General features: G+C 33.6%; 2 protein-coding genes across 8 annotated transcripts; one reads left to right on the plus strand and one right to left on the minus strand.

Annotated features, from left to right (window-relative positions):
• Positions 1–241: 241 nt before the first annotated feature.
• LOC111400549 (protein FAR1-RELATED SEQUENCE 3) lies at positions 242–6,977 on the minus strand. 7 transcript variants are annotated; one of them, XM_023027964.1, is made up of 6 exons: positions 6,730–6,975; positions 3,808–6,153; positions 3,619–3,708; positions 3,076–3,222; positions 2,496–2,612; positions 242–561 (listed from the first exon to the last, which is right to left on the minus strand). In XM_023027964.1, exons 2-6 carry the CDS (start codon positions 6,055–6,057, stop codon positions 517–519), a joined length of 2,649 nt encoding a protein of 882 aa, XP_022883732.1. In that variant the 5' UTR covers positions 6,058–6,153; positions 6,730–6,975; the 3' UTR covers positions 242–516. The 7 variants fall into 7 exon arrangements, with proteins under 7 accessions (XP_022883732.1, XP_022883746.1, XP_022883736.1 ...); XM_023027978.1 differs by having other exon boundaries at positions 498–634; positions 6,730–6,976; XM_023027968.1 differs by lacking the exon at positions 242–561 and adding an exon at positions 1,591–1,723 and having other exon boundaries at positions 3,808–6,044; positions 6,730–6,977.
• Positions 6,978–16,776: 9,799 nt separating this feature from the next.
• On the plus strand, positions 16,777–18,609 carry LOC111400575 ((+)-neomenthol dehydrogenase-like). The gene is made up of 3 exons (XM_023027986.1): positions 16,777–17,088; positions 17,839–18,082; positions 18,157–18,609. The coding sequence occupies exons 1-3, from the start codon at positions 17,057–17,059 to the stop codon at positions 18,301–18,303; spliced, it is 423 nt and encodes a 140-aa protein (XP_022883754.1). The 5' UTR covers positions 16,777–17,056; the 3' UTR covers positions 18,304–18,609.
• The last annotated feature ends 4,348 nt before the right edge of the window (positions 18,610–22,957 follow it).

Here is a 22,957-nt window from a genome sequence, read left to right on the forward strand (position 1 = left end):
AGGGCCCTTTACTCTTATTCAAATAGATCATGTTTCGTTACTTTGGCTAATAGAAAAGCTAAAGTAACAGTCCAGTTGACACAAAACTAAATTCCTATAGTGCATTTTCTGTTAATCAAATTGACAACTTTGGACAAAGTGACCAACATGGAATAAGGTTTAAGCTCATCTACTAATTCGGAAAAGAATGAAATTTAGAGATTAATATAGCAAATAGTTAGAAATTTAGAGACCACCAGCGTATTTAAACCTCAGCTTTCTTTTTCATTAGAGAAAACACAACATTAGTGCTGCCTTGAAAATTATATATTTATTGTTATAACATGCACAATCTAGACCGTATTCGAGACCCAATGTGAAGATCCTTATAAAGTTACATGTACAAAAATGAACAAAGACGAAGCATAAATTGGGAATCAAGAAAGACAACCCTGTACAAAAGACATGAACAATTTGATAGGAGATTTTCTAACTCATTTGTTTTCAGGTTGAGGTGAAAAGAAGACAGGAGGTTCTTTATTTCCGTTGCTTTTTGACTGGATTAACTTGTTTGCGCTCAACCTGCCATATCGAAGACATCCATGTCCAGAAGAAAATGTCATCATTTTGACAAAGAAGGAATTTTCAATTTATCCTGAAATATAAACATTATCCTCTAACATGATAAAGTAGGAAATTCTAAAGCAAATAAGTTTCTAAATTACAAGCATCACTGTTGTTCTAAATAATGGATACTGGTCTATATATTTGGCAAAATTTACATGCTATTTGTAATCATCATTTTAGGAATTTAGAAAGAGAAGATAACTGACTTGATTATATAGGAAAACACAGAAATATTAACTGGGGAATCTAAAGGGAAGAGCACATACAACTTGGTTCTTTCTACTGCTACTAATGAAGAGTGTTTGGCATCAATAAACCTTTATAGCAACTCTTGAGCCAAAACAATGCTACAAGTATCATCTAGTCAGTCAGTCGTCTAGAAGCCCAAACTTGGTCAAACGAGCAACGGGCTACTCTTTTATTTTCTTAGACATTAAGGAAGCATGAACATGCATGTTTTGCCAAGCTTAAAAATAAGTAAAAGTTGCTCTTTAAACTTTTTTTTTTTGCCAAAAATAACTTCAGAAAAACAAGTTTTTTTTTTTTTTTACTCGCAAAACTTACTTTCTAGAAAAGTAACTTTTTAAAGCTTATCCAAGCATGCTTGTATGCAATTTTGTGGTTGCAATGCATAAAAACATAGTCACAAATAGAGTACCAGCAGGCCATATTGGATTGCATTCTGGACAATATAGTACCAGGCATCAGTAAATCTTAGGTACCAAACCAGATTTATGGCGATGGCCGATGGATAAAACAAAGCGTTTCAAAACATAAACTCATACGCAATGATATACAATTTAAAAACAGTAATAATAGTAACAAAGGATCATTAATTCAACAACACAAGCATCAAAAGTGAAAGCACAGTGGGATTGAAAATTAAAGAAACAATAAAACAAAAGATCAACTAGAGTTCAGACAAAAGCATACACCAACCATATGGTAATAAAATCACATATGGTTGGGAAATATAAATAAAATTAAATAAATTATATGTGGCCAGTATTTAAGAGGTGTAAAAATGGCACATTATATATTATATTAAAAAAAAAGAAAAAACAAAGAGGTTTGTATCTTCTGGTGTCTGAATTGTCAAATACATCCATGATTGCTCCTAGTATTCGGCACCAACAATAATTGATCAGTAATGTACTCAAATATCAAGGTACTGAACTGGTATGGAACAAGACATACCACAGTTGGTCTAATATAAAATTTATAACACCATAAAAAAATATACATAAGATAACAATGGGAGAAGATTTGGTAAAAATAGAATAGAGAATGCAAGATAGTCTTGTAATGACAATAATGACTACCTACCTACCTTCCTTTAAGCCTTTTATTTGATTTCTATTTTCATTTTCTATACAAGTGCTGCTTCACGAATGGACCAGGCTTATCGATGCATTTGAAAAATGTGATTAACAGCAATTCTTTTTCTATAAAAGTGCTGCCTCGCGAATGGACCAGGCTATCCTCCAGGCTTATCGATGCATTTGAAAAACGTGAATAATAGTAAAGCAGAAAATAGGACTTGGAGGTCCTATGAAAATTCCTACAACATAGGCAAGGCAATGGGCTGACCATTCTAATTGAAAATGAACCTTGAAAAGAAGTTCTGAAACAGCGCATTCGTGTCAATACTGCCAATCTACAATCCTAAGAATCATAAACTGGAAGAGGACCTAGATTATCTTAAAATTCAACATGAAAAAGCATAACCAATGCTACGATAGTATTGAACAAATTGTGTAATTTTAGAATTTTATATTACTGAAAGAACCACGAGAACATCACTTAAGATCCTTATTCATAGATGCTTTATCAAACTTATCTGCTTCTTTGATTAAAAAGGGACAATAATTGTAGTGAAAAATACTTACTGCATTTGACAGCTGCTCACGGATGTATGCCATTGACCTCAACATGGCACCTAAAGTATCCCTAGAAACTTGAAATTTCACCTCTGATTCTCCTGAAGTTGTTTCAGTATCTTGAAGCTGAAGATAAAGAGAATAGAAAATACTCAGGATTAGCAGGTTGGTCAATAACATTAATACACGTAAAATGATGTGATAGTTTTATCTAGAATCAACAGGTGCAAGAAGATGGCATATTTCCAATGTTCACACGAATTATGTATAACTAATATCATTTTACAGTGATATGTCACTCTTACTAAAAATCGACCACAGTAACTACACAAATAAAGATGACAAGCACCAATATGTGTAGCAACTTGGATGAGATAAACCTATGTAAAATATTCTCGATATACGAGAAAAAACTCATTGTCCCATACCGGAGGAACAATTAATGCCAAGTCCATTTACCAGGGATGGATCACAACTTAATGAATAAAATTAGAGAGGCCCTTTAGTGCAAAGAACTCCTAGCAAAAGATATTATTTATCAGGAGTTACTACAATTTATAGAAGTTTGAATAACTTGAGAATTACACACCTTCAGATTGATGACCGCAACCTTGTTGGCCGGGGTAGAAAGCTGTTCGCTGATGTAGGCCATGGACCTCAACATGGGCTCTAATGTGACTCTAGAGAGTGAAAATTTAACCTCTGATTCTCCAGCTGTCCTACTGTAATCTTGCAACTGCAAGAAGCAAACTTACTCGTAAATACCAAGATTTCAAGTAAATTTTTAAATCCAGATATTGAGAATACGTGACACCTATTATTTGACTTGACGTCTGCATATCCAGCAATGACGTGACTGCTCAGACAACAATATAACAAGTAAACACAATGTGATGATTTCTTAAGGTTTTATACCTTCAAAAAAATTAATATCTTAGCCATTTATTATTCCAGCTTAAACTGCTAAATGACACGCTAATTCTGAGACATTTGCATTTTACTAAGAATACAAGAAGAGTGAGTACAAGATTAAACAAAAAAGTAGAAAGAGTATCAAACAATCAAATGATCAAAACCAAATCACATACCATTCAGTCTGGAGCAAAAAAATCAAATGATTTGGATCCCATACCTTGAGGTTAATTACAGCTACTCTATTTGCGGGCATTGCATTTTTATTCTCCATCACCCAAGTCATCGACTTAAGACAAGGAAGAGTCACCTGCGAATAAGCGTAAAGAAAAACTAATGTCAAGATTATCAGCCACTCACTAACAATTCTTTACTAACAGAAACGGCTAAAGATGAAGAAGTTCCCTACCATATTATCAGCATGATTATCATCTTGGTGAAGAGAGAGGGGAGACATATGTGGGAAATTCCTATTGGACACTGGTTGACCAGCAACATCAGCATCATTAAGATTGAAGCGACGTATCATTTCATCTTGTCGTGGCCATAATAATGGGGTCATCTCTGGAGCTGATGTGGATGTCCTCCAATCATCATAACCAACTCCACTAGCCAGGGAGCTCGGAGGTGCAACTTTTGCTACACTTCTCTTCACAGCAGCAGCCTTCTTCACCCCTTCTCTAAGAGCACCAAGAGCCACATTGTATGTCTCCGAAGCTATAGCTCCTTCCTCAGCGAATCTGATTGCTTCTTTGCATAAATTTTTGTAACGTATAGTCAGAGTCTCGTTACCTTGTAGTTCACCACGCTCTTCGGATACAGCAGCATTTTTTGCATTTCTAGTCCATCGCTTTAATATATAATGGGATGGCAGTGTAAGGACATTCGTTACAGTAAATACTGTCAATATATGCCTACAAAGGACACCAGAATATTCAAACATCTGACAGCTACAATTTGCTTTCGTTTCTGGAACATTCAACAAGACAATGTAGGCTTTGCTGTCATCCTCAAATTTCGCAACCCTGAATGTACTATTAGCCCCATTTCCATCAATCCTATTTGCAGTATACACAAAAGTCTCCACTAATTCTTCTTGAAACTTTGAAAAGATTCTCTTTGTATACAGATTTGCTGCCTGTTTCTCCATTGGTGAAGGTGTCCTCAGCACTGGGCTGGTGCATATAGTATCAAAATCAGCTTCTATTTCCCTCTCAAAAGAGTCCTCCAAAGCTCTTTCATACTGACGAAAGAACATTGGTAAAGTAGTCTGTTGATTCACATAACCATCAAAAAATGAGCTCTCCAATCCCTGGCTGGGGGATATGTCTGCAAAGAAAGAGTCTCGAAAATAAACTGGTACCCATTGTGTGCGAGCATTATATATTGACTGAAGCCAATCATTTCTCTGAAGATCATATTTATCAAGGATTGACGCCCAAAATGATTCGAATTCCTCAATTGTCTCAGTAGAGTTGATACAGTTATACAGGTCCACCTGAAAATTAGGATGTGCAATACATGCGTGAGCCATTCTTTCTTGGCCTTCTCTTAACACATGCCACTTGCTTATACAATGGCGGGCTTCAGGAAACACCTGTGAAATGGCTATTTGTATGACTCTGTCTTGATCAGTGGTTATGGAAACAGGGGAACGGTCATTCATGGCAGCTCGAAATGTCTTAAAAAGCCATACAAATGTAGCCTCGGATTCATCTAGAAGTAGTGCACAACCAAACAAAATTGTCTGACCATGATGATTTACTCCTGTGAATGGGGCAAATGGTACTTTATATTTATGAATTCTATACATTGTGTCCAGTATAACACCGTCACCAAAATGACTGTATGCTGTTCTTGATCTAGCATCTGCCCAAAATGCATTAGCCATGCAGTTGTCTTCATCAAGTTGTATGGCATAGTAAAACCCTGGGTTCTCGGCCTGCATTTTTTTAAAATAATCCAGGAGGTTCTGAGCATCTCTACCTAAAGACCTTTTTTGACCGGGATGTCCAGTACTATAGCACAATGAACCAGTGCTCTTGACCGTACGATTTGATTCTGAAGGAGCCATATTCTTACCTCCACGGCTGATTTCTGCTGAAACATGGTTTCCATCTACTGAAACATACATAACGCCACTGGGAACTATATTCACACCTTGGTGACTTTCTGCCACCTTATTTTTGGTGGCAGCAAAATGTCTCCGTGTTTTGAGATGATTCACCGCACCGGGACTCACAGTAGAGTGACTATGTTCCTTCACCACTTTTGTCACAACCCATTTGTCATGATCCCTTGACTCTATTTTAAGCATTGCAGCGCATGTATCACCAGACCTTCTTTTTAACCCACCTCTGGAACATAAGAACTCGCGGTATGTAACCATCCTATTGGTCTTTGACCGACCATTCTGGCTGACACGGGAGCTAAACCCCAGGCGTCTGGCATAGTCATCATAAAACGTCTTGGCAGCATGCTCGGATTCAAATTCCATTCCCACATGTGGCTCGGGAAATATCCCAACCCCATCCTGGTCTATAGAGTCTCCGTAAGCATTTATGTCCCCAGCCTCATTGGATTCATCATCTCCATCTTCTGTGATGCCCCCATGTTGTCCCATGGTCCCCTCTTCAATATCTACCACTGCTACATCCATACCACAATCACAATTGCATATCAAATGTCAACGACTGTAATAATAAACACAAATGTCTAGCATTTTTCGGTTGATGGGATCATACACTCGTAAAACCTGAAAAAATTTCAACAATTCACAGATATTATTATGAGATTCTCAGGCTGAAATTCACATAATCACAGATTCCAAGCAATAACACGTAAAACCTCCCAAAAAGTTTTAAAAAAACTCCGACACTCCCCAAAACAATATCAAATTCATGAATTCCAAACAAAACCTTAATTATTTCATTTCTAGTATATTCTAAAAGCATATAGTGTATCTTTTAACTCAGAAAGCCCAAAATTACTATCTGTAATCTTCCGATCCTTTTGTAAGGTAAAGGTTTTCCCTGTAGCTATCTCAAATTTTTCAGAGTATAATCATTTCAATAGAATAGTCTCGAATTGAAGGAAATTATTCCAATACACAACTCTCGGTTAGCAGAAAAACCAAAAATGGGTCGTAGCTGCACTCAATTAAAAATCGAAACTCATTTTCATTCACTTGAGAAGAATTATGACATACTAGTCAGCTCACGAGCATAGTAATAAGAAAATAATACTAAACAGTAGTAATACATATATTAAAAATATACATACACACACGAACGTGTATAAATTATATATGCGTGTAGAGAGAGACCTGTACCGGCAATTAAAACGACGGCGTTTAACAAAATTCAATATTCTTGAAGTGGGATAAAAACGACGGCACCGGCGACATTGCAGAGGAGAGGGGAGGGAGTGTTGGGGACGAAAAGAGAGAGAGTCACGGTGTAGCATAGATTCAAAGTGACCTAAGTGGACGCTAGCACTTTAACCGTTGGATTTAGATCGGCGGCTGGTGTTGCTTTGGAGCAAACCCACCTTATGTTTTGTGGGTCCCGCGTGCATTGTAGGTGTTTTAGTGCGTTATACTTGATCTCACCACAATAAATATTATTATGACGTCAGTTATACTCTATTCAATATTCTCAAGGGAAAATTGCAGCATCGGTCCCAAACCTTTCATTTTATTGCAGATTTCACCCAAACCTTTAGTTTTTGTGGTCATAGTCCCAAACCTTTATATGTCATTGCAGTGGTGGTCCATTTCATGTATTTTGTCCAAATTGCCGTCAATCAACATGAAAAATGTTAACTTTGACTCAAATGTTCATGGGCAAAATTGTCAAAACCAACTATTCTAATACCGAAAAATTCTCGCTTCCCTCCCTTTTTATTACCCTTCCCTAATATCTATATCTCTCTCTTTAACATTTCAAAAGGCAGAGAAGCATAGTTGACAGTCTTGAAAGTGAACGTGTGTAGATGTGGAAGTCATTTCGATCGACGCGAAATTGTGTGTGGAGAAATTGGATATAAGGATTTGTGATAAGTATTGTTGTAACCTGGATCTGTAGCTAGATCCGCATTTGTGTTATTGTTATATTTTCTTGTATGTTGTCAGTAGTAAAACAAATGGTTATTTAGTATTTTAGATTTGCTATTTTGATGATTGTATTTTTCATATTTGGGAGTCCAATATTAAGTAATGAAGTACTTGGTTAACTTAATAATATGCTCAGCCAATAGTATGAATGTATAGTTTGAATTATAAATGTAGCAAATCCCGAAACTTCTGTTGATGGTGCAATATAGGTACCAGAACTTTTGTACTTGTTCTAGTATTGGTCCCAAACCTTTTGTAACTTAGCATAGGTCCCAAACTTGTGTAAAATAATTCAATATAGGTCCCAGACCTTTGTCCAAGAATGCAACATAGGTCCCAATTATTGACGTCTGAACACAGTTATGATGACCATAATTTTGTTTGGTTTCTGTATAAAAACACCAGATTATGCATAAAAAATGGAATAGAAGCTATTAACATTGCAATATATACAAAAATAATTTTTATTAGCAACAAAATTATATTTTCAGCCAATTCCCAAAAACTACATGCATTTTGACCATCACTCTTGGAAGTTGGAACACTTGGAATATCCTTAATACAGTATCAAACACCAAACAAAACCACATTGACATTACATTAGTTTTTCAGCCATTCTTAAAAAATAAACAAGAAATTTATCAATACTGAATAGGGAAGATTTTGTTTGGTAGTTGGTTTTGACAATTTTGCTCATGAAGTAAATGTCCCATTTGAGTGAAAAAATAGATTTTCCTGTCGACGGACGACAATTTGGATGGAATGCGTGGAATTAATTGTTCCAATGGTCATTAAACTTAGGCGCATGTCTTTTATTGGTCACTGAAATTTAAAATGTCAAGATTTTATCAATGCACTTAGGTTCATGTTTTCGATTACTCATCGAAGTTTAAAATGTCGAGTTTTGACAACTAAACTTTGGAAAATGTCATACGTTACTCATTGACATAAATGTTGAACTTTGAAAAATATCGAATTTACCGTGAATAATATACAATATTTTTCAAAGTTCAATAGTCAAAACTCGACATTTTAAATTTTATTGAACAATCGAAGATATGAACCCAAGTTCAGTGATCAAAACTTGACATTTGAAACTTCAATGACCAATCAAAGACATGGATTGATGCACTAAAAATAGCGTATAAATAAAATTCCTTACTCAAACTATTATTCGTCGTCGTGTATGATGGAAAGTAAGGGTCACTTCCCGCAGAGGATCGATTCAAGTTAAATAATTACTTTGCTATGTTAGTACCTAAATGGGGGAGTTCGATTGTTCTTAATTTAAATACAGAGAAAAAAATAGATTCACTCAAAGAAAAAAATATTGCATGAATTAATTCAGGTTATACAAAAATCCAAGAGTCAAATGTGATTAAGGGAATTTTCTTCCCCATTGACATGATTTCCTTAATTAATTTCGCAAAAACAGGTTTGTACCCCTTTTGAAAATGTCAATTCGGAGACAATTACAAATTCAACTATCTCTTTCTTTTCTTACTTATTTATTGAATGAAACAAGTTCTTTACCCAAAACTTTTTTGTACCAAACAACCTAGAACATGCTCTCTAAGTTTAATTCTATCAAAAGCATTCAATCGAAAGAGGCAAGAATTGAATCAAGCGCAAATACACAAGCTCGGTTTACTATCTTGAGTGATAATCCATATACAATCAAATAAAAATATCCCATAATTTTTTGATGTGCAATCGCTACTTGTATTTGGAGAAATTTAGCATTTACAGACTAAAATCTCTAAATTAGCATGAATTGAACCAACCTAGTCACTTAGTTGTACACCTAAATAATCAAGAAGGCCAAACTAACAATTCAATCAATGGATTAAACACATAATCAAAAGGAATAAAGAAATGTCTACACTTTATTCACTGGAAATCATGTCTCGAGTTTAGAATTCCCTTAATCAACAAAATAGTTTAGTTTCCTATGAAACACAAACTAAACAAAATAAAATCCATACAGGAAATATCAAAAAGGGGAAGAAAGGAAGCTTAATGGAGGTAATTAATGCTGGTTCCCGCTGTTATGGAATTATTGACTTGCTCTGCACTTTCTTTTTCCTCCTGTCTTCTACTAGTCCTCCTTTTTAAAATTCCTGTGATGTCCATTTTCTTCTTTTATTTCTTTTGGGATTTTTCTGTTTTCTTTTAATTAGGGCTGGGCAAATCTCCCGAACCGAACCCGATGGTTCTTGTCAAATTAAATATCTGAACGGGTATCTCAATTGAGAATCGACGGGTACGGTTCGGTTCTCGGTTCTAGACCAAGAATCGAAGAACCGAATATTTCTAATTTTTTTTATATTGAATAAATCAAATTATTTTAATTTTAATTTTTTCTAAACAAATTAACAATTTTTAAATTCAAATTTTTGGCACAATAATTTGTTTCGTTTCTAATTTTTTTAATTTTTTGCCCAATTATCCATTTTATTGTTTCATTTCTTAGCCCAACAAGTCCAACCCACTAAATAACAACTAAAGTGCATAACGTTGTCTCGACTCTCGTACTCACTCTCGCAGCCTCCCTCACATTCCAAAACTCATACAATCACCGGTCGACGTCGTGACCTCCGATCGAAGCTGTGACCTCCGTCGATCGAAACTTTGACCGTAGCGATCATTTGAACAAGGTAATTTATTAGTCTATGACATTCCAAAACCATTGAATGTGTCATTAGTTGTATTTATATAATGTTATTATAAATGTTAAAAAATTTAATTATAGTACGGAACCGAATCGAACCAAACTGAATCCGAACGGTTCCATAATTATATTTGGACCCGACGGTTCTATTTACTAGATACCCGAAAATTTTGGTTCAAGAACTGAATCGAACCGACTCACGCCTACCTCTACTTTTAATGATAAGAGTCCTCTGACTTGCAACCTTCTTTTCTTGTTTTTAATGATAGAGTTCTCAGATTTTAAATCTTCTTGTGATCCTTGAGTCCTAAATGTATTGAACAAAAGGGTCCAATTCGAAGGAAAATTTGTTGCTTCTCGATCGGGTTCAAAAGGAGACTCCAATTATTTCCAAATTGCTCATTTTTAACTCCTATTTGTTGCTTTTCTCCTAAATTCCTACAAAATATAAAAGGAAGCTAATAAAGAACAATAATGAGAGAATTTGATAAAATAATGAGGAAACATAATATGATTACATTGAAAAATCAACACTTCTCATGGACCTAACCTCAGTGACTATTGAAACAATTAACTTGAATGTGTGAAATGGACCACCGCTGCAATTACATATAAAGTTTTGGGACTGCAGCAGCAAAAAATACTTGTTTGGGTGTAATCTGCAGCAAAATGAAAGATTTAGGACCGACGCTGAAATTTTCCCATTCTCAGTACTAAGACAAGGAAAAATTGCAACAGAGGTTCCAAACCTTTCATTTTACTGCAGATTATACTCTAACTTTTTATTTTTGCGATAGCAGTCCCAAACCCTTATATTTAACTACAATCGTAGTCTAAATCACTGATTCCGTCCATAATGTCGTTAGTCAACAGAGAACTTGTAATTTTGACTCAAATGAACATATTAAATGAAGGGCAAAATGATATATTTACAAGTTCCATAAACAATTAAATAAAAAATGAAAGAAAAAATAAAATCCATCTTCTTTCCAAATCGATCCCAAAATCACCACACCCCCACCCCAACAAAAACCGACCACCACCGCCACCGCTATCACTACTACCACCATCACCATCACCACCTCTTCCAAGGATGATGTAGAAAATGAAAATAAACTTAAAAAAAATTGCAAAAACACACTAAAAAAATTCACATCAAATATAAGGTGAAAGGATGGAAAAAAGAAGAAATCAATCTAGTTCAAATTGTTACCAACTTTTCCATTCTATCCATTAAAATGTGACACAACCGCTTATGTCACAACATAGAGGATGATTCATGGATTAGAGCTCTTTTCTTTGATACATTGGTAACACAACGAGCTCTTCTTTCCTCTGCTTTGTTTGAACAAGTTTTGGAAGGCTGACAGTTCGTCGGGTGCTATAGAACCGTGGTAGGAACTTAGGATCTATTTTAGGTGGTGACAGCTGACCTTAGGGTCTATATCCACCAAGTCCTCATGCCTTCAAGCAAAGACGTCAATGTTTTTGCAAAGAAAGTCTTTCAATTTTTCTTTCATGTTGTTGCCCAATTAGTCTCTAATCTTTTATTTTGTGTCATTTTAAGCTATGTCCATCTCATTGTGCTAAATTACTAAAAACTGATGTGGCTAATGGAAAATATTTATGTAATGTGCGAGTTGAGGTCTTTAACCATCAATTGCCGCGACTCGCGTCGATGCCAAATCGCATTTGGGCCAGCAGCGAGCAGGCCGCCCTTATCCATTTATTTATTGAATTTCCTCCTTTTATTAGCTTCAAAAAATACTAATAAAACCCATAATTTTCAAGTCCAAATTCAACTCATATTTCCAAGAATTTGAAGGGTTTGCAGAATCCACAGGAAAGAGCATAAAGTTTGAATCTTTACAAAGATCTAAGGTGATTTTTAGTGGAAACACACCAAGTTTTAGTGAAGAAAGAAATTGAGATTTTTCACCTGAGGTCATAATATTAGATGATGGTGCTTGAGTATTTGGTATACTTCAATCCTAACTTCCACATTGATGGTGCTTGAGTATTTGGTATACTTCAATCCTAACTTCCACATATGTTTGGATTGCAAACCACGAAAACCCATCAAGAATTTGGCAACAGCTCAGCGAACGGATTTCAGAAGGAATAGAATTCCTAAATCCACAAGGGGGGAACATATTTTTGGATTGCAAACCACGAAAACCCATCAAGAATTTGGCAACAGCTCAGCGAACGGATTTCAGAAGGAATAGAATTCCTAAATCCACAAGGGGGGAACATATTTGTTGCTTTTGAAGTTTTAATGGGCTAGGGTTTAATTGCACCCATCAACAAGCATACAGAAAGTCTTAATTTTCAACTTTGGTTGGGGAGGTGATGGAGGGAGAAGTGGTGGCGCCGATGGCGGTGGTAATGATTGCTGTAGCGGTGGTGGTCAGTTTTGGTTGGGGTGGGGTCATTTGGGGCTGGGTTTGAGGAGACGATTTTATTTTTTTCTTCATTTTCTGTGTTTAATTATTTGTGTTATTGAAATTGTAAATATACCATTTTACCCCTTCTTTGATTTGTCTATTTGAGTCAAAATTACAATTTTATTGTTGACTAACGGCATTAGAGACGTAATCATTGATTTGGGCCACAGCTGCAGTTAAATATAAAGGTTTGGGATTACAGTCGCAAAAATAAAATATTAAGGTATAATTTGCAGTAAAATGAAAGATTTGGGGGACCTTTGCTGCAATTTTCTCTAAACAAGTATTGATTTCAATCAAGTTGCATTATGATTTCGATCAAGTTGCATTAACCTTGACATTCTTATGAGGTGGCATTTTTTACACATTGATCTTCACAACACTTTAAACAATTAATAATACAGAATGATTTATTATTATTTTTTTTTTGTTTTTTTTGGGTGAAAAATGAGGTTCAAATAGGGGCTCAAATAAAAATCAAAATTTTAATAGATTTTGATAAAATATTATGCCCACGTTTGGCAACCATTATTTGAAAACTATTCAAATTTTTTACATACTCATTTTCAATTACACATTTATACAATAAAATATTTTGTGTGTTAGGAAAGAGCATAAAGTTAGAATCTTTACAAAGATCTAAGGTGATTTTTAGTGGAAACACACCAAGTTTTAGTGAAGAAAGAAATTGAGATTTTTCACCTGAGGTCATAATATTAGATGATGGTGCTTGAGTATTTGGTATACTTCAATCCTAACTTCCACATATGTTTGAATTGCAAACCACGAAAACCCATCAAGAATTTGGCAACAGCTCAGTGAACGGATTTCAGAAGGACTAGAATTCCTAAATCACAAGGGGGGAACATATTGGTTGCTTTTGAAGTTTTAATGGGCTAGGGTTTAATTGCACCCATCAACAAGCATACAGAAAGTCTTAATTTTCAACTTTGGTTGGGGAGGTGATGGAGGGAGAGGTGGTGGCGCCGATGGCGGTGGTAATGATTGCTGTAGCGGTGGTGGTCAGTTTTGGTTGGGGTGGGGTCAGTTGGGGCTGGGTTTGAGGAGACGATTTTATTTTTTTCTTCATTTTCTGTGTTTAATTATTTGTGTTATTGAAATTGTAAATATACCATTTTACCCCTTCTTTGATTTGTCTATTTGAGTCAAAATTACAATTTTATTGTTGACTAACGGCATTAGAGACGTAATCATTGATTTGGGCCACAGCTGCAGTTAAATATAAAGGTTTGGGATTACAGTCGCAAAAATAAAATATTAAGGTATAATTTGCAGTAAAATGAAAGATTTGGGGGACCTTTGCTGCAATTTTCTCTAAACAAGTATTGATTTCAATCAAGTTGCATTATGATTTCGATCAAGTTGCATTAACCTTGACATTCTTATGAGGTGGCATTTTTTACACATTGATCTTCACAACACTTTAAACAATTAATAATACAGAATGATTTATTATTATTTTTTTTTGTTTTTTTTGGGTGAAAAATGAGGTTCAAATAGGGGCTCAAATAAAAATCAAAATTTTAATAGATTTTGATAAAATATTATGCCAACGTTTGGCAACCATTATTTGAAAACTATTCAAATTTTTTACATACTCATTTTCAATTACACATTTATACAATAAAATATTTTGTGTGTAAATTCAAAATTGTTTTCCTTACTTTCTAATCATACATTCTCCTAAAAATTATTATTTACAAAATTATTATTTTCAACTAATGATTGTCAAACAGAAACTGTGTGGTTGAGCTGGTGAAATGTGTTATTAAAATTAGTATTTGACTTTGACTTAAATTTTAATCAATTTATTTTTAACTAAATCAAACATAGTTTAAAAACTTTATTTATCTTGCATAATGTCTTCTGATAAAATTAAAATTTCTCTATTTTCCCTATAACAATAACTTAGCCTTGTTTGACCTCAATTCTTAAAAATAATAATAATAATAAAAAAATTCTCAAATTACTTTTAATCATACATTATATATATATATATATTCACCACGAATTTTAGCCCCAGTTGGATTTGGATTAAAATTAGATTTTTGGTAGATTTTAATAAAAATTGGTTGAAAGTTGATAAAAGTTGTGAATTTCAAAAAATGTGTAATAAAAAAAATTGCGATTAATTCATAAAAAGAAAAAAAAAAAAAAAACCTTTTATCACGGATTTCCTTCCTTTTAGTGACACTAATGCTAATATGTAAATGTAGTCTTAAGACAACATTCACGAAACAAGGACATTAGTTGATGGCTCAAATACGAGCGTCCAAGACTCTGGCCCACCACTTTTTACTTCCCACAGTTTCAAATAGATATAGAAACTTTGAAGCTCAGCCGCCACCAAACCCTATTCCACTCTCAGTAAACTCTTGGCAGGCATTTCAGTACTCAGTAAAATCAATCTTTTGCTTCAGGTATCCACTCCCTCTCCCCCCCACGACTCGGCCCATATGCGACCGGGACTTAAGTTACTTATTTTGTCATAGGTGTCCATGCAATGATGGACGGTAAGTTAAAATTATCAATTTTGGACAGCAAATCTTAACTTCAGTTTAAAGGCTCTTTCAAAATGTACTAGCTTTTTTTGACAGCATGAGTTGAGCTTCTTTTATGGTGAGGTAGGTGGATGGGTACGTCCACTTTATAGTGCGAATCTCACGAAATATGCATTAAAAATTGTAAATTTAAGATCAAAAAATATAGTGCAAACATAAGCTAAATTTACTTTTAAGTTACTTGAGAAAAACCATCCATGTTTTGGACAATGGGCTGTTTAATAGTATCAAGATGTCACTTGGACTAGAGATCAAGTTGTTTCTAGTGTACTAGATTTATGTTGCAATTTGATGTTGGGAGAGAGATTTTAACTTGTAGAACGAATTTTATGTTGTCTTCTTAAATTAAATTCAGTCTTAGAGTTCGGAATCTTGAGCAAACATCTCTGCAAATGGTACGATTTTCTTTAACCACACATTATCAGAATAAAATAAATTTTATCTAATGAAACTTTTTAACGTGTTTATATTTAAGATTAAAGTGGACTTTTGGCTTATAAAGCAGATATTTTAATCGGAAACAAAGAATACAATTTTCAAAAGAGGACTATTTTGCTGTAATTACCTAACCAATTTCTCCATTCATAATAACTGATTATTTATTGAGAAAAATTAACATTTTAATTGAGTAAAACATACATTTTTCGTCAACTGATCAGATCAAGGAACTGGATCCGTATTATTCTTAGCATCTTCATATTTGATGGAGTCACCAAGAAAAATGAAACTGTTTTACCACAATTTTGGACTATAAATTATAATTATAATTTTAATGCATTCTTCATCTGTCTCTTAATTGAGCTATTAGTTGCTGGACCAGTTATTAGTATAAAGTGGTACGTATAGTCCTTGAATCACTCAATGAATTTTGTTTATCATGTTATTTCATGATAAATGTCATTTTTCGACGAACATTATATTTTTGACATTATTCACATCGTTGTGACATTAATTGCTCTATTCATCCTTGACTATATGTTTTGCTAATTTTAATCATTTGGAATTCCTTTCGTCATCAACATTCTCGCTGCTTGATCGATATAGTGTAAGTATTGTCATTTTGAATCATCGAATGGATTTATTGAGGTTTTAAGTTTTATTTTTGTAAAAAATATTTAGGCGGTGCTTTTAAATTTTATAACACGTGGGTTCTACAGAAGACATGGATAATAAGTGAGTAATAAGTTGTACATTCTAAAAATTTTTTGTGGATGAAAAGCGAGTTCGACTAACTTGGATTAAAATTTATACTTTGCCAAACATACAGTAAAAATATAGAAAATTAAACATTTGTCGATCAACATTTGACAGTGCTCTTACCATGCCGGTTCTCTTATCTGGAGAGGCTAATATATCTCGACCTCATTCGCTAAAAATTTCAAGCGATGAAGCTAATAAAACACAACCCGAGACGCAAAAAACTGTAGATCGTACTTTATATGAATTAATTCAATCCGACACGATCCGACCTAACAGGTTTTACAGCTATGAACTCCACATTCATATTTATCTATTGGACGACAATCAGATCAAATCGAATCAATCCATATTTAATTATTTCTTATGGAAAAAAGAAAAGGGCATCTCTATATCTAACATTATCCCGAAGGAGAGGCTATCAAACGATGGGCCATCAAATTAATATATATGAATATGGCCCAGATTTGTGAAAGAAATCCCTAATTTACATTAGCTTTTCCAAATGAAACACTATCCATCAAATTGATGACAAAATCTTCTTCGATCCCTTTCACTAGATACAAAGGTACCCCATAACCTTGTTTGTTTGAATCAGACATAAAGTAGCAAGTGAGAAGCCCAGCAGCAGTCAAAGATTTGCAGCTATGGAAGTTGATCCAGTGCCGGCCCCTATAAGGTCAGCATTTTCTTCTCCTGCATTTGATATACTTTGGAAATTAGCGTGGCATGGCGAGGAGTGACGCGACGCAGCGCAGCAGCCTAATATGTTTTTATAACACCTTTTATTGAAATAAATTGTAGATGAGTTAATCTCCTTGTACAGAGTAGATTGTTGGGGAGAATACAAGGGTGACAGGTGGCGCATGTGCATTAGTTGGGATAAAAGCATTTTGAGCCATGTTTGGGTACCAGGTAGGGAACCCTACAGAACATACACAAACATGGTTCATGGGTGGGGTGGGAAAATTTGGGATCATTTTTTAATGAGACGAGACCCACCTCATGTGATGGATTTGGAGACTTGTGAAAATGGTTATGTACATCCATCAAACCTCAAGTATTTTTTGTCAACAATCCTGTCCTTATCCCTACCAGGAAACACACACAGTGTGGGCCGCTGCAGTTTTTGTTAATTACATGTGGGGCCCACCTGCTACATGGACCTGGCAGGTCCTTATGAAATTAATCCCTGTCCTCCGGGTTACATGGACCTGGCAAGTCCTTATAAAATTAATCCCTGTCCTCCGGGATTAATTCTTTCGTCAAAGGTCTAATGACTGCTTGTTACCTGTCCCCTTGGAATGTAGTCTGGCAATTCTTCCAGTACATGTATCAGGGTTGGTTGCCTTTAATATGCTAATATGATTAGGTTCCACACATTGAAGAGTTCTTTTATAAATTTCTTGATATGTCTTGTAATTGATAGATATGCACTAGTTACCGGTGCGAACAAGGGCATTGGGTTGGAGACTGTCCGGCAGCTTGCACTCGCAGGCTTGACCGTTGTTCTTACAGCCCGAGACGAGAACCGGGGTAGAGCAGCCACATCACTGCTTCAGGAATCAGGTTTATCAAATGTAGTCTTTCATCAGCTTGATGTTCAAGACAGAAAGAGCATAGAATCATTGGCCAACTTCATAAAAACACAATTTGGAAGTCTTGATGTTTTGGTAAAACATCAATGCTTTTGTTTTATACTTCATTTTCTTCTTTTTATACCACATTGATGATTTAATTTCTTCAGGTAAACAATGCTGGAGCTTCTGGAGTTTTAGTTGATGAAGATGGCCTCAGGGCCCTAAATATAGACCCTGCAACTTGGGTAAGATTTTATGGTACTTCAGTCGATCCAGCTTTGTTATCGGCCTCCTCCACCTTTCGAAGACTTTGACTTAAATAAGTGTTTGTTTGGTAGGGATTTTGTTAATTGATTTTTTGACTGTTAGAGATAAAATGGGTCTTATCAGTGAAAGAAGAATTCAAAAATGACGGTTGTAATAGTGAAATAACGGTCAAAAAATTGATTTTAATTAGATTTTAAACTGTACCAAATATGCTCTAAATATGTTACTCTCTAACAAGTTCAGCGTTTAAATGTGATTGATGAACATAGTATTGAAGTAGGCAAATGTTGTGATTTCAAGTTTCGTTGCTGGCTAAAAACATTATGCATGTGAGACATTTGATGAAAAAATTTGACGTGTTTTGTATTGATTGAAATCTAAGTATTAATCTAAATCAAAGTTAACTATTATTTTTAATAATATATTTCACGGATTCCTTGACTTTTTTACTTATATTAAAATTTATTAAAAATCTGATTTTAATCCTCACCAAATAGGGGCAAAATCATAATAAATTTGAATTTTTTTCTCATTTCTCTCTCTATCTTACTCTCTCCTTTACACTTTTTACCAAAGCCTTAACCCTTTTAATTTTTTAAAACTTGTCTATAATTTTCTACAAATTATCATGTTTACTACAAATTTTCACTTTCCAATCAATTAAAATCTAAATTCGCATTTTGTTCTATCCTATTTGTGTATATAGAATACGTTTGTATTGATTATATCTAATTTAACTTATATTTAATAAATTATGTGTAGTTGATTGATTATTAGTATTGAATATTGGTTATAGATTTTTTTCTTTCGATTACTTGAATTGATTGTTTGTATCAAAAACACTATAAATTTTTTAAACGTGAATACTCAATTTCCCGTGATGAGCAAAATGTTAATAAAATGATTGTTCGAAATCAAATGAATGAAAATGATTAGAAAAATATTAATGAAGAATTTTAAAAAAATATATAAATCTACATTTTCTCGGGTCAAGTATGAATCATTAAAAAATCAAGAATAAAGTATTCTATTTGTATAGAGTTTGATTGTGCCATCCTATCTCAAAATGTCTCGGTCTGCCCCTGACGAGATGCGAGCCCAAATTTTCTGCCTTCCATGTTGATCCAGCCATTCTCATCTAAAAGAACTGTCAAGCACGAGACACATTTATTTCTTTGGCTTTACTCTACAACAACCTGCATATGTTTCTTTGTTTTTGTTTTTTTTGTTTTTTGTTGGGGGGGGGGGGGGGTGGCGAATGATTTATGCTGATTGTTTACAATTTACATGTTCGGAAAGCTAAATTAGGATGAAGAAAAAACAATAATATGGGAGGTTTCAGGGCGAGGAATAATGGTATAAGAGCCACATTAAACAATCGACATAAGTCAATTGGACTTGCAACTTAATCTATTTACCCCTACGAGAGAACTGATGACACCACAATGACTCGATATTTCCTTTCTATTAATTTTAGAAATAATGATATCTATAATGAACGACTATTGTAGTCATCCTATATGATATATTATCTAATCGCTTGATCATCCATAGTAAGCACTAGCAGATTTACAAAAAATAAAAAAACATAAAAATGAGACGATGTCTAACACTTATTTAGCAGCCGAAAACAAAGATCAATCACGATTCCAAGAACAAAAAAGTGATCGCAATAACTTGATATTTATCAGAATCGTCAACGTAAAAAGACTAGATTTTTGATCGTACTGAAGTGGCCGAGTTTTGATGAGTCGTTTCCTATGGAGACATGTCTGTTGAAATTATGCTAATATGTGTTATGTTTCACATTCATTAGATTTTTATTTTTCAATGAATTAGTACTTGATGATATTTTGATCGTACAAAATTAACAGGTCCTTTCCAATCAACATTGGACCTTGCTTTTTCTACAGGGAGGGTTTGACACCTTTCCTGACAGAACAGACTCATAGGGGGAGGGGGAGCAATTTTTTATCATTTTTTTCACTCGGGTTCCACGTGAATGTGAGAATCTGTCAAGAAGGTGGTAAACCATTTTTCTGTACAAATGGTATTTTCCATCAATATTAGGCAAAATATTTCAACCTTTCAGTGCCTGCGAGGCTGCCCAAGTGTACTCGCAGATTCTTCTCTGAAAATTGGGAGTTAGATCATCTCCAACCCTACACCAAATTTTGCACCAAATTAAAATTCATCTCCAATCATTACATCAAAAGTTACACCAAATAAATAGTGTTTAACCATTTTCTTCTCTTTTTTCATTCTTTATAATTTATTTATTTGAAATATTATTTATTTAATTATTTTATAAATACATAAATTACTAAATAAATAATTACATTAAATTACGGAAAAGATTAAATTCATTAATAAATATAAAAACACACGGAACAATTAATAAAAACACTACAACAACGAAAATATGAAATCAAATTAGATTATCGTACGTATGTCGTTGTTTAATATATTTCGTGTTAATTTTAATAAATAATCGTGTTTATTATATTTTAAATTGTTTTCATTTTTTAATTAATTTATTAATTATTATGTCTTACATTTAAAATTTATTTTAAATGCAAATAATTTTAATATTAATATTACTAAAAAAAAATTATTGTATTGAAAAATATATAGCACAAATAACATAAATACCCTTAACAAATTTATTTGAGAAATATTAAATAAGGACAAAAGCGATATTTTACACTTTGCACCATTTCACACCAAAATAATGCAAAGTTTGGTGCTGTATTGAAGCAATTTTGCACCAAAAAATGGTGCAATCATTGGAGATGTCCTTAGGACAAAATTTTACATTGATCATAAGGGTGACAGAGGAATAATATCATTCGAGCCTTTTTTTTTTTTTATGTTTTTCTAGGAGGTTTGAAGAAAACTGTAATCAAAAGTATTTTTCTAATCCTTCATTCTTGTAAAGAAGAGCGTTAATTTTTCCCCCCTTTTTGTAGGGATCATGAGATTGGAATTAGCTATAATAAGAATACTTGATATAAATAACTCACTTCTTGGCCTTTGACCTTTTCAGTCACTATGAACACCTTCGATCGGTGCAATGGGATATGTTTATTTATCTGGACTTGTCGTCGATATAGACTCACATTTTATAATGATGATTGAATAGCTTTGAATTGTATAGAAGGAAGAAAAAATTGGAATGAATCCGGTAGATAAGCATGTTGACTCATGACATATACGATATACCTTGTCAGGTTGCTTCGAAACCTAACAATTTGACTCACATTTGAACGCTAATAATGCAATTCCATTTGTTCAATGTTAATAATAATAATTTAAATGTTAATAAACGTTTTGTAGTAAATGGAAGTAAAGTAAATTGCTATCAGTCTATCACCAAGTACAGCTTCAACGCAACCGAACCAAAGTACAATATGCAAAGAACCAAGTACTACATGTCGAAGCTGTAGTATTAATGAGTCTCTAAGTTACATGACGTAACCAGGGTCACACGGGTGTTCCCGAGTATAGTTAATAATTGAGTTTAATTCTTGCATTTATCAACCTTAGCATCTCAGATAGTGGAATTTCTATACATTTTTTCGAATCTTTATAATTACGTTGACTAAAGTTTCATCACTGTCTAACTAAGTATTATCGTTGAGCTGCTAAACATGGACATCTATTCTCGAGTTTTGCATACTAAAGAGTTAATTTTTAACTCGATGGACGACCTAATACCTTAAATGACGACTTGGCTAGATGAAATTTGGAAGTTTAAGTGCTTGAAATATGTCTATTAATTACTAAAAAATGACTTAAATAAAATGTTTTTCATATAACAAACAAAAACGAATAATGTCACTATGACAGGTTACTTTAGATATGATCGTACATCCAATGAACAAAAATGTTACATGTATCTTCCTTTATTTGTCAGGTCTTGACCATTTTTAGACACAATATACTAATAAATCATTACTATACTAACACAATTCTCATAATTAAAAATTTCATTAACAATATCTCTCTCTTTCTAAATATGATTAATAAGAGCTCGTCTGTCAAAAGCTATTTCTCCAACTAAGAATTGACTTTAAACATGTTTTGATAAATTTTTGGAAGTGTTCTATTTGACTAAAAGAATTTTTGGAGAAAGTTGACTTAGATAATTTTCGCACAAAATTATTCTAAGAAACATAAGCAAAATGCATGCGAAACAGGCTCCAATATGGTTTGCTACTAATTCAAATAATTACTTAGATCTTACCTCAATTGTCAATGCAATAATAAATTCTCTATAATGTTATTTAGCACTATTAATATATCACAACATATGTCTAGAGAGCACTAAGTGTCATTAAATGAGATATATAATTAAATGAATAACATCATTTCACATTTAATTAAAAATATTACATAATACCACGTAAATTGGTTCTAACATCACTTTTGCTAAATAATATTATTGTTAAACTTAAGAAATGGTTGACTTTTTCAAAGCACAAATGAAAACTTAATTAAGAGCCCGTTTAACAATCATTATTGTAGAGAAAAGAGTTTTGAATAGTGATTTTTAGGAGAATGTGTGGTTAAAAAATAAAAAAAAATTTGTTATACGTATATAATATTTTATTACGTAAATGTGTGTTTGAAAAGGATCTTATAGTAAATCATAAATTAAAATAATGTGTGTGAAAGAGGCACTAAATCATTAGTAACTTG

Source organism: Olea europaea, chromosome 1, assembly GCF_002742605.1.
Source record: "Olea europaea var. sylvestris chromosome 1, O_europaea_v1, whole genome shotgun sequence".
NCBI classification, from domain to species: domain Eukaryota; kingdom Viridiplantae; phylum Streptophyta; class Magnoliopsida; order Lamiales; family Oleaceae; genus Olea; species Olea europaea.

Excerpts from the sequence above, each read along its gene's own strand:
- LOC111400575 (XM_023027986.1), top strand. The coding sequence starts at position 17,057 with ATGGAAGTTGATCCAGTGCCGGCCCCTATAAG. Across the intron at positions 17,089-17,838 it reads CCAGTGCCGGCCCCTATAAG|ATATGCACTAGTTACCGGTG; the intron begins GTCAGCATTTTC and ends TGTAATTGATAG. Across the intron at positions 18,083-18,156 it reads TTGGAAGTCTTGATGTTTTG|GTAAACAATGCTGGAGCTTC; the intron begins GTAAAACATCAA and ends TAATTTCTTCAG.
- LOC111400549 (XM_023027961.1), bottom strand. The coding sequence starts at position 6,057 with ATGGATGTAGCAGTGGTAGATATTGAAGAGGGGACCATGGGACAACAT. Across the intron at positions 2,613-3,075 it reads TTGCGGTCATCAATCTGAAG|CTTCAAGATACTGAAACAAC; the intron begins GTGTGTAATTCT and ends CTTTATCTTCAG. Across the intron at positions 1,724-2,495 it reads GTGAGCAGCTGTCAAATGCA|GAGCAATCATGGATGTATTT; the intron begins GTAAGTATTTTT and ends GCCGAATACTAG.